General features: G+C 40.9%; 2 protein-coding genes across 7 annotated transcripts; one reads left to right on the top strand and one right to left on the bottom strand.

Annotated features, from left to right (window-relative positions):
* Positions 1–877: 877 nt before the first annotated feature.
* Positions 878–1,933, top strand: tifa (TRAF interacting protein with forkhead associated domain). Of its 2 annotated transcripts, none has more exons than XM_029526713.1 (2): positions 878–993; positions 1,092–1,933. In XM_029526713.1, exon 2 carries the CDS (start codon positions 1,150–1,152, stop codon positions 1,738–1,740), a length of 591 nt encoding a protein of 196 aa, XP_029382573.1. In that variant the 5' UTR covers positions 878–993; positions 1,092–1,149; the 3' UTR covers positions 1,741–1,933. The 2 variants fall into 2 exon arrangements, with proteins under 2 accessions (XP_029382573.1, XP_029382574.1); XM_029526714.1 differs by having other exon boundaries at positions 881–993; positions 1,165–1,933.
* A 330-nt stretch (positions 1,934–2,263) lies between these two features.
* LOC115059168 (RNA-binding protein 4B-like) lies at positions 2,264–7,273 on the bottom strand. Of its 5 annotated transcripts, none has more exons than XM_029526784.1 (6): positions 7,227–7,273; positions 6,271–6,701; positions 5,530–6,156; positions 3,780–3,857; positions 3,437–3,500; positions 2,264–3,357 (listed from the first exon to the last, which is right to left on the bottom strand). In XM_029526784.1, the coding sequence occupies exons 2-3, from the start codon at positions 6,680–6,682 to the stop codon at positions 5,552–5,554; spliced, it is 1,017 nt and encodes a 338-aa protein (XP_029382644.1). In that variant the 5' UTR covers positions 6,683–6,701; positions 7,227–7,273; the 3' UTR covers positions 2,264–3,357; positions 3,437–3,500; positions 3,780–3,857; positions 5,530–5,551. The 5 variants fall into 5 exon arrangements, with proteins under 5 accessions (XP_029382644.1, XP_029382642.1, XP_029382645.1 ...); XM_029526782.1 differs by having other exon boundaries at positions 3,780–5,257; XM_029526785.1 differs by lacking the exon at positions 5,530–6,156.
* Positions 7,274–13,399: the final 6,126 nt, after the last annotated feature.

The following is a 13,399-nucleotide window of genomic DNA, read 5'->3' on the forward strand; positions in this document are numbered from 1 at the left end:
GTAAACATTACACGGTAGAAATACTATGTGCTCCAGAGTCTAACCTCCATGCTCACTGCACATCAGAGGAGGCAAATGTACTCATATTCTGTACTTAAGTAGAAGTACAGATACATGTGTAAAAAAAAATACTCTGGTAAAAGTAGAAGTACTGGTTCAACTCTTTTGCAACTCTTACATTTTTTTGCTCAAGTAAAAGTAAGAAAGTACAGGCTCTGAAATGGTTTTCAAAGTAAAAATGAATTTCTGCCGACATACACGGCACACATGGCATTACATGACATTACATGGCTGATATGAAGGCACGTGCACGAGCGCGCGTGCACGGACTTCCTTGGAGTTTCCTGTTGCGCTTCACGTTTCACTTTTTGTTGCATCATTTTGGGGAAGTTCCAGAGCCGCTACGTTAAGGCGCTCACCTCAAAAACATATATTACAATATTATTTCTAATATACATTTACAAATATACATACCGTCAAAAAAATTTAAATACATAAACATTCTGACAAATGCAGCGCATATATATATGTGTATATATTTATATCTGTTTAATCATTCTTCTTTTGCCCCTATTTTAACTATCGCCCAATATCGTGAGCATATCTACAAATTAATTATTACAACAAGAATAACTTTTTACCCTATAAGTTTAATTTGCCACATCTTGTAAAACTCAGGATTGCAACCTGCGAACAGTCTGAAACACAATTATAATATGTCTACATTGATATAAAAGAGAAAGTGAAACTTTTTCCGCTCACGTCGAAAGTAGACCGCAGTTGGGAGTGTGTACGTGAACGCAGCATTGTTGCAGCTCCGTCTCATGACTGTGACGCAATCTCAGAAAGTAGAAGAAAAACAGAAGTGTGCCAAAACTGTTCTCACTCCGTGCAGCAGCACCGCCAGGCTATGGGTCGGCAAGGCAGCATCTGACACTGTGGCTGGATTAAAACTCGTGTCTGTAACTGTAATTTATACAGACCAATTTACAGGTAAGACACAGACAGCAAACGGGGGAAAGTTAGATTTATTGGGATTCTTTACTTTGGTGTGAATGGGAATGAATTCCCAATGTGTTTCTTTGTCTCAGAGACTTGGATCACAGGTCATCTCTTAAGTAATTTCATCACCTGGAGCTGTTTTACACAATGAACGTCTCCCAGACTATAGAGACGGAGGAGGACCTGCTGACCTGTCTCCAGATCAAGCTCTACCACCCACAACAGAATTGCAGAGGACTTTGGGGGATGCTTCCCCTTGGGAAGAGGAGCAAACACTCAGCAGATGACCCCCTCAGACTGGGTCGTGACAGCCAGGCCTGTGCCTACGCCCTGGTCGACCCCCGGGTGTCCCGTAAACAGCTGGCCCTCCAAGCGTACCGCACGGCCCAGAGCCCGGACATGCTGTTCACCATCCAGAACCTGAGCCAGAGGGGCATGCTGTCGGTGAACAGCTCAGCTCTGGGATACCTGGAGAGGATGGATCTGCCGGATAAGGCCCTGATCCGGTTCGGAGAGTACGAAATGCTGATCGTACGTGAGTCCGGCGAGGCCAAGGGGAGCTTCGAGGTGGAGTTTGAGGTGCTGGGGGTGCCTCCGTCCAGGGAGACCTGCATGTGTGTTCCCACTATGGCACCAGTCATGGACACAGGCTCATGTGTCAAGATTGACTCAAACCCAGCCGAGCTCACAGCACTTGGTCCACTGGAGATGGATGAGACTCTTTTGTGTCAATCATAAAGCACCAGCACCGATTCAGCTAACTGCTGGGATTTATTTTGCTGAAGTGCAATTGCAGTGAATTCATATTGCTCTTTGTTTCTTTAGACTACTTACACGCTTAGATCAAATCCCTGTTTGTAATGTGAAATTAGCATTATTTTGTAACTCTGTATCTACTTAATGTCCAAGTTGTTTATTAATAAAACCTACTTTTTAAATGTAACTTATTTTAAGTCCTGAGGTGATTTATTTGAGTTTGAGTTGACAGCTGCTGTTATCAGACTAACTAGACAGGCTGAACGTTGTCTTACAGACTGGTTTTTCCAGACATGCTTGAGATAAAATAGCTTGCAAAGATAAGCTGAGAGACCATCTCCTCTTTGCAGTGATTTCTTGGAAATATGTTACTTCTACCAGCTTCATCAAGTGGTGGGAAAGGTATTATTTAAACTATCAATAGAATAACATGAAAAGACTGACTCAAAGTATAAATATCTATCAAATAATTATTCAGAAGAATTATATTTTTTAATATGATTTTTATTATTATTAGGTGTTATTAGTTCCAGTACAATAATGCATAATGTCATAACATTACAAGTTCATATATGGGCATTTACTTTAGGCAGCACATTCAGCAAGTTAACTGCATTTTCTCTCTATAACATAGTAAAGAGTATAAAGTGGCAGGAGATAGAAATATCTAAATACTTCATTTCCCTTTGAAGCAGACATGTTTATTAAGTTGTGCAGCAAGACAACAATCACAATCTATCATCTTACCATCTTATTGATAAAGATTTACTGGTGAGGGATAACAATTGAGTCTGCAGAAATCAGCAGCCTGAGAACAAATTCCAGGCTAGTTTGTAAGTCCAGATATTACTAAAATTTACCAGCAAGGAAATTTCAGTCCCTTATCAATGATAACAGTATCATCGTGGATTTTAGGAGCCATTCAAGTCTGGAACAGGATCCCTGTTGTCAGCAAAAGCCTCTAAAAACCTGTAAAAACCCACCCAGTTATGACGGCAGTGAAACTGCATTCCAGTAGGAAGGGGGGATCGCTGAAAGTTTATTTACACAGAATTGAAAGAAATAAAAAATAAAAGAAAGGGGAAAGGGAACAATACATTTTCTAAATTATTCTATATATATTAGGGCATCTACTTTCAGTTTTTCATTAAATACCTCAGATTTCTTTGCTGACATCTCTCAAGTGGTCATCGCTTTTTCTCACTCAGTGAGACACAGAGGCACCATGTTCGTCACTGCAGCATAAGATCATCTGTAGTTTATCAGAATAAAGGTCACTGCCAAATCAAGTGACACTGACTAAAAATCTGAGAAAATAAATTTCAAACTCTTTTAGCAAGCTCGCTTAACTAGCTCGCTAGTTAAGATCAGTCAAAATTAAGGATAAAAGATAAGATAGGTACACAACTATAAAGGATAATATCACAATTAGTTTGTCTATTAAAAAAATAAATAAAATCTTAGTTTTATCCATTATGTAGCATAGATACAGATGTTGAAGAATCATCAGCTGGTCACATAAGCGTAATCTGCTGGTTTCCTGAGAACGAAGCCGTGATATTCACTCTTGCTCACCAACCAACGGACCAAAGCCACTTCCTGAAACGCAACAGTAACATCACCTTAAGTTTGGAAAAATAAGTCTCTCATGAGCTTTGTGTAGTGAATTTATACTTACCTTTCTTTTAACCACAAGTGCATCTGATCCAGTCTCTATTATGGTTTCCTGAGCAGAGACCAGCCTGTGAACAAGACACAAGGTCCACAATGCAATTTATAAAAGGATGAATTATGAATTATGACAAGAATGAACTATGCATCTTTTCAATAATTTTGTAATTTTTTGGCTGTAAAAATAAAATGACAATCTCACAACTTCCCGGTGAAGAAATCACATAATTAGCACGATGACTAGGACAACAGTGTAGGAAACTGCAGTTTAAATCTAAGAACACGATACTGAGGCAGGAAACATTGGATTCCTTTGGTAATAAGTTTTTATGTAGTAGATATTTATCTACCTGTTTTCCTCAGGATGCAGGACATCTTCCAGGAAGGACTTACCATGAATTGACCGCTCTTGGATAGAGTCTAACAACCTACAAAGAGCACAAATACTAAGAACACCAAGCCTGCATGCAATTTTAATACATATACACAAGTTATAACTGTTGAATGAAAGCGAAAGTTGAAGGTGTGACCAATATATTACACATCAAAGGTCTAGAATTATTATAACATGACAATAAAAATATGGGCCAGCGCCAAAGGTCCATTTAGTGTTGTAGTTCCAGGAAACCCACTCTGATTTTCTCAACACAAGGCAGGCAAAGGGGCACCTCGCTGTGCGTCAGGGGCCTCGCATCGCAGTCAATGGACTGCATAAAACTGCAGGGAACAGAAATTATAATGAACCTGGCATTCATTTCAGCTAAAGATTACACAAGCTGTATAGATTTAAGGGTCTTCAAGAGGAAGGTTGGATTGCAAGTCTGCTTCTCCATTTAAGTTTGCACACATGCATTTTACACCGGCACTGACTTGAGCAGTGATGATTTTAACCAGCGTCAAGTTGCCATTGCAAGAACTCTGGTGAACTTTCATCAGTGTTGCTTCTTAGAGAATAACTTCAAACGTCAACGGGACAGAGAGCTGATGTCTCAAGAGCATTGAGAATGAAACTGAAAGCGAGTTATAAATTAAACACCTGAGTGATAGCTTACGAAATGTATCTGGTCAAAAATAAAAGAGCTAAGTCTTTGGGCTACAAAAGGGCCTGACCAGCGTGGAATAATTTGACAGTTAAAACGTAATTTTTGGTTTCAGTTGTTTTATTAAAAAGCTTTCAGATGAAAAGCAACTTGTCAAGTGAAAGTAAATCATACATAACGGTGCTATAGGTTCTGTTTTCGCAAGAAAAGGTAACAAGAAGTTAAAAAAAAAAAAAAAAAAGCAAACAAAAAAAAACCCACACTGAAAGTCTTGATTTGTCATGCTCACATGAGTCGCAAATCTTTAGAGATTGTTGCACAACCTTTCACACCAAAAATTATATTAAAGCAATCCTACGCTCATATTTTTTTAAACTGATTTAGATGAGCATTCTGTGATCAATCACCAACCTTAGACTGAGCAGAATGATATTCCCTTGTTATAAAATGACGTCAGTTTCTCAAAGGCCTTATTCATTCAGACAGAATGGAAAGCAGTATTTGCAGCACTGCATCACACTGGAGTGGATTAAACCACCTAAACCAGCATCCTACTCTGAAAAACACTTTAAACAGTGGAACAAGCAGAGGAACATAAGAGGCATAAACAGCTCAGATGAACTCGTGAACATTAGACATGGAATCGTATATTTTTAAGTACGGCGCTGTCCGCAAAACAGTATCTTCCAGTAAGTCTCAGGCGAACGCAACGTAATCCGCCATAGACAAGGAGGGTGTATAGCGCCACGTGCATCAGCCGAGAACGACGATCTTGTCATATTCTAAACCTGAAAAGAGAGCACACCACACATGTCAGGAGCGCGTTTTACTCAGGAATCGCGCAAGACTGATCTCTGATCTTAAAGCAGCAATATTTTAGGAGTCTACCAGCAATGTGCATAATTTTTATATTGATCTATTGCAGCGGAATTAAGAGCTCTAATTGATGGCGACTCTCCCTCAATTTATGGATTAACCTCTCATTTATTTTGGTATACATATCAATCATATCTGTAAGTGAAGTTTATGATGCCATAAAACATCATTTCTCTGTTCTCACCTTCTATTACTTTCCTGGGTGTCTAATAGTTTCCATAGCGAGGAGGTGGTGGCGGTGGCGGCACTCTGTCCGAAAATGAGTCCCTGGGCCGGGGACCTGCATATATCGGAACCCTGGACATCGGAGAGAGCCGGGACCGCTCAAAGGAGTAGCCATTACCAGTTGACGGAGTCGGCGGAATGGGGGCTCGTCTGATGGGGCTTCGGTCCCTGGTCATGTAGGACGGAGGAGCATGGGGGAGTGTGTTGCGCTCATATGGGTCAAGAGACCCCATTCCAAGACGTTCTCTAACCAGTGGTGTGGGAGGAGGAGGAGGAGGGATGGCACGCCTATCATCGTAGCCCGCGGTCCCGAATGGACGGGCTCTGAATTTCTCATAGTAATCAACCACCCCGTAGCTGTCTCGCTCGCCATAGCCACGCGCAGGATAAGCTGCCCGTCTCGGAGGAGGGGGTGGTGGGGGCGGAGGAGGATAAGCGGACATGTGGCCTCTGTAGGGAGGCTCAGGCCTCTCCCCTGGGAAACGAGGAGGATAATAGCCTCCTCTGCCTGGCGGAGGTGGATAGTCCTCCTCCTCGGGTGCCCCTCTGGGTCTGCTTTTTGATATCTGAACATGTATGCGATTTCCTGAGAGGGAGAAAGACATTGTCTCTCAAATCTAAAAAGTTAAACTAATGGTAAGGAAATCCCCATAACTCCTAATAACTTCTCTCAGAAGATGATAAAATCAAATTTACTCACCTTGAAACTCTGTGTTGTCCAGGCCTTTAATGGCATCCATGGCCTCCTCAGAATTGGCCATGTGCACAAATGCAAAGTTCTTGATGATGGAACACTCTGTGACTATGCCATACTCTTCAAAAAGAGCACGGAGCTCTTCTTCAGATCCCTTTTCTACATTGGCTATGTGAAGCTTGACAGGGGCACCTTGGTTCTTCCCTCGGCTGAGCTCCACATTTATGGGCCTACCATTGAGCTTGTACAGATGAAGCTCGCGGATGGCTTTGGTGGCAGACTTGCGGTCTTCCATGTGGACAAACGCATAGTTTTTGTACTTGGCACATTCTGTCACCGTGCCATACTGGGTGAACAGAGCTTCGACCTCGTCCTTCCCAGCGTGCTGAGACAGGTTTCCAATGAAAATCTTCACCATTGTTATCCCTCCCTGCACCCTGAAAAGGGGTAGTGACAGCATGAGTCAACAGGGGCCACCGTGCAGTAACAGAAACTAACCAGCGGGCGCAAATGGTGACCAGATAACGTCATTATCAGGAAATAGAAACCTTGTAATCGAGGCGACTGCAAGCTAAAGGGCTACCAAAGCCAAACCTTAGACAAGTCTGTTCCCCGATGACTCATTTATCGTTTCTGTTGCGGACGTTTACACTTTATTACAAGTCTGAAAACTTCATCACAACACGATCAGCTGATAAACACGAAGCTGGAGGAGACAAAGTTTCCGCGTTTCTACTTCCTGTCCACTGAGCTGCTAAACAGGCTTGTTTTCATTTGGACGGTGTCTATCAGCAAGCTAACGTTAGCTTCCGTGTGTTAGCTAACCTGTCGCCCAACATGGAGCCAAGTACTATTAACTTCAGCTATTGGCATCAGAAGCAGTAACTGCGGGATGTGATTGAAAGTAGATGTGAGCAGAAACCAGCTGGAAAAAAATATCCCGTGAAAAAGACAGTACTCACTGCTTGTGGACGGCGCCACCACGAAGTCGAAACTCGAAATACGACCAACTGCAAATACCTGCTAAGGAGATGCGCCCAGCGAGGAATCTGATTGGCGGACGGAGCTGTCGCTCAAAAAGAACGGTCTCCGATTGGGCAGAAATTGAAGGAACGTTTTCTTTAAATGTTATGTCATTTGGACTGCATGTACCCGCGAACTAACAAAAGTTTGATGTCGGTAGTAGGAAACAAACGATACTGTGTTAGCTTTTTTTGTTTGTTTTTACTAACCTCATTTTGTTTAAATCATCTATTAACGTATTAAAATCTAATGGAATTGTATGTTTTCATGGATGAAATCAAAACGTAAATAATTCCTTATTACTTTTGTGGAATTTAGAGAAACACAAGAACAATAACGAACAATAATTTGGTATATTAAATCTATATTTTTATTTGTTCATATCTTAATTTACAGTCTTATCTGTATCTTATATTGACTTTTACTTGAATCAATCTTTATTTTCATCTACCCATCTTTTTTGAGTTACTTGTTTCTAGATGGAAATCTAGCTGCTATATTCAAGGTTTAAGACTTTATTGTCTTGTCAATTTTTATATTTGAGAATTCATTTTGAGTAAAATGTTTCTGTAAGGACGTGATGCAGCTCTTTGGAATCTGTTACAGTTTTCTGATGTGAGTTGGCCAGTAAACTTGCTCATGAGGCCTCCATGAGTCATATTATGTAGGTCAGAACTACACCCTTTCCCATAAATCCTAATTTGGCATTGTTGGAAAATTTGGAATGTTGTCACTATGCACTTTAGAGAGATTCAGTACTCATGTGAAACGTGTATCTTTGTTGTAATTCTTACAGAAACAAGGTGGTTATTAAAGTGATTATTATTTAAAGTGACTATTTCTTCATAACATCTCAAATTGTAGTTTTTCTTCATATGAAAATTTTGAATTAATGGAAGATTTTTGAGCTGTCAAACTCCACAGCTGGTAAAACTTTATAAAATGACGTTTTCATTTGTTGTGACCTAATGCATTATCAAAGTATTGCCTGTCAACACATCCAACCAACATGGAGTCAGACAAATCTAAGTCCAGCATTCACCATTGTTCCTCGTTTTAAATTTCAGGGGACATCCAGAGCTTATTTGTGTTCTGGCTTGCATGTCATTCAATTTTCACATTTAATGACTTAATGGTGGACTTGTTTTTTTATTATTTCCTGTTTTATATTAATATTAACCAGCAAGTTTATCTCTTGGCAGTTTACTTCCAGTCTTTGTCTAGTTTTGCTACCTCTGTGATTGTCAGCCCAGCTCTCATGTGTTTAACCTGTTCCCAGATACTTTTGTCTGCTTTGTGTATTTGAGTTTCCCTCACTCTTGCTTTGTCTGAATTGAGTTCCTCTGCCTGTGATGGACTGATGACCTGTCCAGGGTGTCGCCCAGTGTGAGCTGGGATTGCAAACATTTGACTCACAAATACATCAATATATATAAATATTGTATGGACCATTAAAACCAATTAGGAATACAATATAAATCTAATAATATGAGGCAAAAAAACAAACAAACAATAAGTTAAATATGGACACAAAAAACAAAAGGGTCAATATGACTAGAAGAGAAGAAAAAGAAGACGCTTACAGGCCTCCAACATTCTGTGTCTACTGACATTCCGACTAAGTGTACTTTAGATATATAATAATAATGACCATCTTTTAACGCAGTCTGGAAATCCTGTTGGAGGATGTGAACTTCTCTGGTCTTGGTGAGATCTTTGAGGACTAGAGCCAAAAAGCAGGAATAAACTATGACTTTAGAATGTTTTCACTTATAGACTTATTTAAGTCTCCAGGCTCAACTATCAATCTTTCAATTGATGAAAAACAAACAAACAAACCCAAAAAACATTAAACTACGTTGAGATTTTGTATTGTATTCTGTGAGATTTAAACACTGTCTTCACGACTCACAGTTCTGAGCACACAACATCTATAATCACAGGGAGACTTTCCCCATAAATGATCAAATCTTTAAACATGGTTACAGCTGTAACATGGCAGTGAATGCACTAAAAGAAAAAGTTCCATGAGCACTAGATAAAATACAGACATTAACTTTTAAAGTCCAAACACTGGAACAGGGAGCAACACAAATCCCCCAAGTAAGTGAGCCTCCACTCCTGCTCTCTGCGCCATTTCCTGTCACTCTACACTGTCCCACCAGATTATAAAGATATAAAACATCCCACATAGGAAATACAAGAAAGACTAAACTAAAAGAAGGCAGAGAGTATGTGAATGTTATTTGATGAATCAAGAGAATTCAGAATTTAGACTCGCTGACCTCAAACTGGCCCAAAAAAAAGAAAAATCAAGGTAATGGAAAGAAAACGCAGCATGTGATCACGTTGAGACAAACATGCACTTTAACCTACAATGTAAATCATTCAATGAAACAGGGAACTTTTACTTAACTGAATCAATCCAGTATAATTAATAATTTGTAGGACCTCATTGGTACAATTCAGTGAGTAATGGGGATATACCTAGATAAATAATTCCCAGTTATTGAACATTTTCAGCTGCATACGACCTCGGACTGAATAAAACCCAGTTTAATTACTAAGGTAATTAAGATTACTGTCTTAAATATGACACACACATATTACTAGAAAACAGACTCACACAGGTCTAAATGACATAAAAACAGTAAGATAAACTTATCATTTGACCTGCTCATCCTCCCCAAAGACCGCTGGCTTTCTGCAGACTTTGGAGGGACCACTGTGATTTCTGGGGCATCTGCAATTTAATGCCTGCAGGAAACAATAATAGGGTTGTCGTAAGACAAGTGATAGCTCTATGATGAGAGATGTACAAGTTTTACTGATGTCAAAGAACAAATGTCTTGAGGCTGATACTTGTAAAATGTGGGTTCTACTTGATCTTATATGATATAAGGCGAACTTCAGAATCACAAAAGGTGCTATTAAACAAAATCTGTTATCATTATTATCATTACCATTATTATTGCCTTTGTGGAGTTTAACTTCTATTAACGTGCTATGACAGTGAATCTCCTGCAGGGGGAGGCACAGACCGATTACTGAGCAACTATCGAGATGAGGATGATGATGATGATGCTGCTATTGATGATGATGCAATGTTCTCACAATTTTTATGTAGTCTCAAATTTCTCAGTATCGTATTCCCAGTCTGATAATATCAGTCCAATGATACCACATCACGTCCTTTTTTCTTCTTCTATTGTGTTAAATTCTACAATCCAAGGACCGCCATCATGAGGTACACATACTAAAATTGAACTGTAGTTCAAACGGAATCACTTGTCTTGTAGAAGTGAATTTGAGTTGGGTACAGATAACTGAAATACACTTGGAAATGGAAGTGTCCAGCCCACAAAACCTGACTCAGCCAAGCATCAGATATCTCTACAGATCTTTTCACATGTTGCAAGTGAAACATCAACAGCAGATGTAGCCTTGAGTGTATCAGGATCATATGAACTGCTTTGTTTTTCCAAAGGTTGGTCACACATGCAGAACGGGATCGTGCCATAAGTCCTGGACTAGATAGGGGGCTCAGCATCAGTGAGTGTCTTCTTACATCCTAGTACATTCAACTTACAAAGTGTCAGGTTTCTTTAGGTTTTTCCTCAGACGTCCTGATATTTGGCATCAGCCGCCATTGCCATGCTTCATGGTAAGGGGAGCATCTTTCTGATGAAGTGCCGCTGTTTTTTTGTTTTTTTTGTTCTCAAGAAATTAAGAACACCAGCCCAGACGTTAATTTAGTTTGCCATGGTGTAATTTGTAAAGCAGCCAGTTGAACTCTGTATTATCATTGCCATGAAAGACTGCTGCCGCCGATAGCCTCCTTCACTCCTGTCCTTGCATCCTTCATCTTATCAACTCCAAGATGTTTTGTTGTGTTTATCACCATTTGAAATCATTTCATTAAATAAATAAAAAAAAGATTAAATCCAGAGGAAATGATACATCCTCTACACGCAAACAGCAACCTTAATAGTGTAAATGCACCACTGAAAGTGTGAAGTGTCTGAGATTCATATCTAAAGTGAAATCGTGTCAGAAAATAACAAAGGCTGTGTCCTCAACTGCAGACAGCTAGAAGTGCAAAGATTGCCAGTGATGAGTTAGTGTAAAAAGGAAATGAAAAAGCATAATTTAGCAAAGACCTTCACAGCTACAATCCAATAAAGGCTAAAAATGACAACAGCTTCGATACAAAATTAGGATTTCCTGAAATAGCTTGAGACAAATTTATCACTGTGTTTCTTTCAAAAAACAAATTCTGGAGCATTGCAATGCAACATATTTAATGTTTACCCTGAAAAAGTTTTACATTTTATTAAGAAGAAACAAACTGTTTGGAAAAAATGTATACCAAACAATGAAAAGTCCTTTATTGCCATCAGAACATGAGTGAGAAAACCAGAGACAAAATCTGACAAGAGTGAGGAGTCGACTGTACAGCCAGCATCCACAGACACACACATACACACGCGCAAACACACACACACAAACACACACCTGCCAGCAGTCTTTCAACAGGACGTGAGGGATACAGATACATAAGGGAATACAGTACTCACACAATGAGGTATAAAGGTCAACACAAAACAGACCAAAAGGGCTTCGTCCTCCACTCACACACATGCAACTGAATTGAGGTACAAATACTCAAGTGCTCGTTCGTTCTCTTAAAAACACAACATACAGGTGAGCAGAAATGTTTTAACAGCAGCATCTGGGTCATCTGGACTCAACCGCTCCCATTCATCTGTCTCTCAAAACCTTTGGTCATGTGGACGCTTGCTTATCATGCACAATGTTGCCCTTGTAAATTCAATACTTCGAGACTCAGAAACTTGTGAAAGGAAAGGAGGAGGGGGGGGGGGGTGACTTTTCCTGACTCATATCCATTGATAGAAACTGGGAGGCTCTAAGAGGATGAGCAGGGTGGGGTTGGGGACACATGCTTTTTTTTTTTTTTTTCTTAAGCTTCTCTCTTCAAGGTAAAGTTTCTACATTAGAGGGACATTCAATGTGTACATTAGCAGCAATTCTAGTGAATGAAACAATGGCTTTGTAAGTCAGATTAATAACACCCTTTCCTCATGCACAGGACAGGCACCACCGACTACTCGTTAACTAAATGCCATGCAAGTTAGAAAAATAGACTGCAAACTCACAAGACAGAGAAATCAAAGTTCATCTCCAGGGAACAAGTTGATTTCACTTCAATTTTTTATTTCATATTTTCTAAGATGTGGAAATAGCAACAAAAGAAACTTGAGAGCGGTAACCAAGACAACAGTAACAATATGAGCAGAGAGCCACTGAGGTTTGAAGTCCCTCTCTTACTCCTCATTTGCCAAAACCCAATCTGCCAGGTACAAGACGGACACCTCGCTTCGTTTTTGTCCTTTACTTTGTGCCACCGCAGGCGACCTGGTGTGTGTGTACCTGTAGGTGTGTTGTGTGTCATTGTGGCTCTCATGTCATTTGAAGCTGTCCCAATCCCACAGTCCGCAGTCTCCAGGCCCCCTCCCCGTCCCCCCCAACCCACCTCCACACCCTTTCCCCACTAGCAGCACCCGTTCCCACAAAAGGTGGTCGCCCGTCGTGTGCGTCCGGAGCTGCGCGCTGCAGTGGTTAATCAAAGACACTAGTGTGGCTGGAAGCTAGCACCGCGACCCCCCCACCGACACAGAGAAAAGAGGCACGGTTTAGTTCTCTTGGAGTCTAAATCTATAGTTCAAGTCTGCCGTCTGTCTGGTCTGAGCCTGTCCTGTTGACTGGAGGGGGTGTGGGTGCCAGCCTGGACCCTTCAAAGACCTACATCAGGTGAGAGGAGGCGCTACGTCACCTTATCCCCCCCCACCTCCTCCGGCCCACCCGCACCACCCCTCAGGCCTGCTGATAAATAAATGTCTCACCATGCAACCCAGCCCAGGGCTCCGATTCCGTTTTGTTACCTCCCCCCTCCCCTGGTATTGTTTTGTGGTTGCCAACCCTCAAAATCTGTACACACAAACACACACATACGCGCGCAAGCACATACTCGCACGCACTGACCCCGCCCCCTCCACCCCATGCCCCGCCCCCAATCAACGCCGTCCATTCG

This window comes from Echeneis naucrates, chromosome 18 (genome assembly GCF_900963305.1).
Source record: "Echeneis naucrates chromosome 18, fEcheNa1.1, whole genome shotgun sequence".
Lineage (NCBI taxonomy): Eukaryota > Metazoa > Chordata > Actinopteri > Carangiformes > Echeneidae > Echeneis > Echeneis naucrates.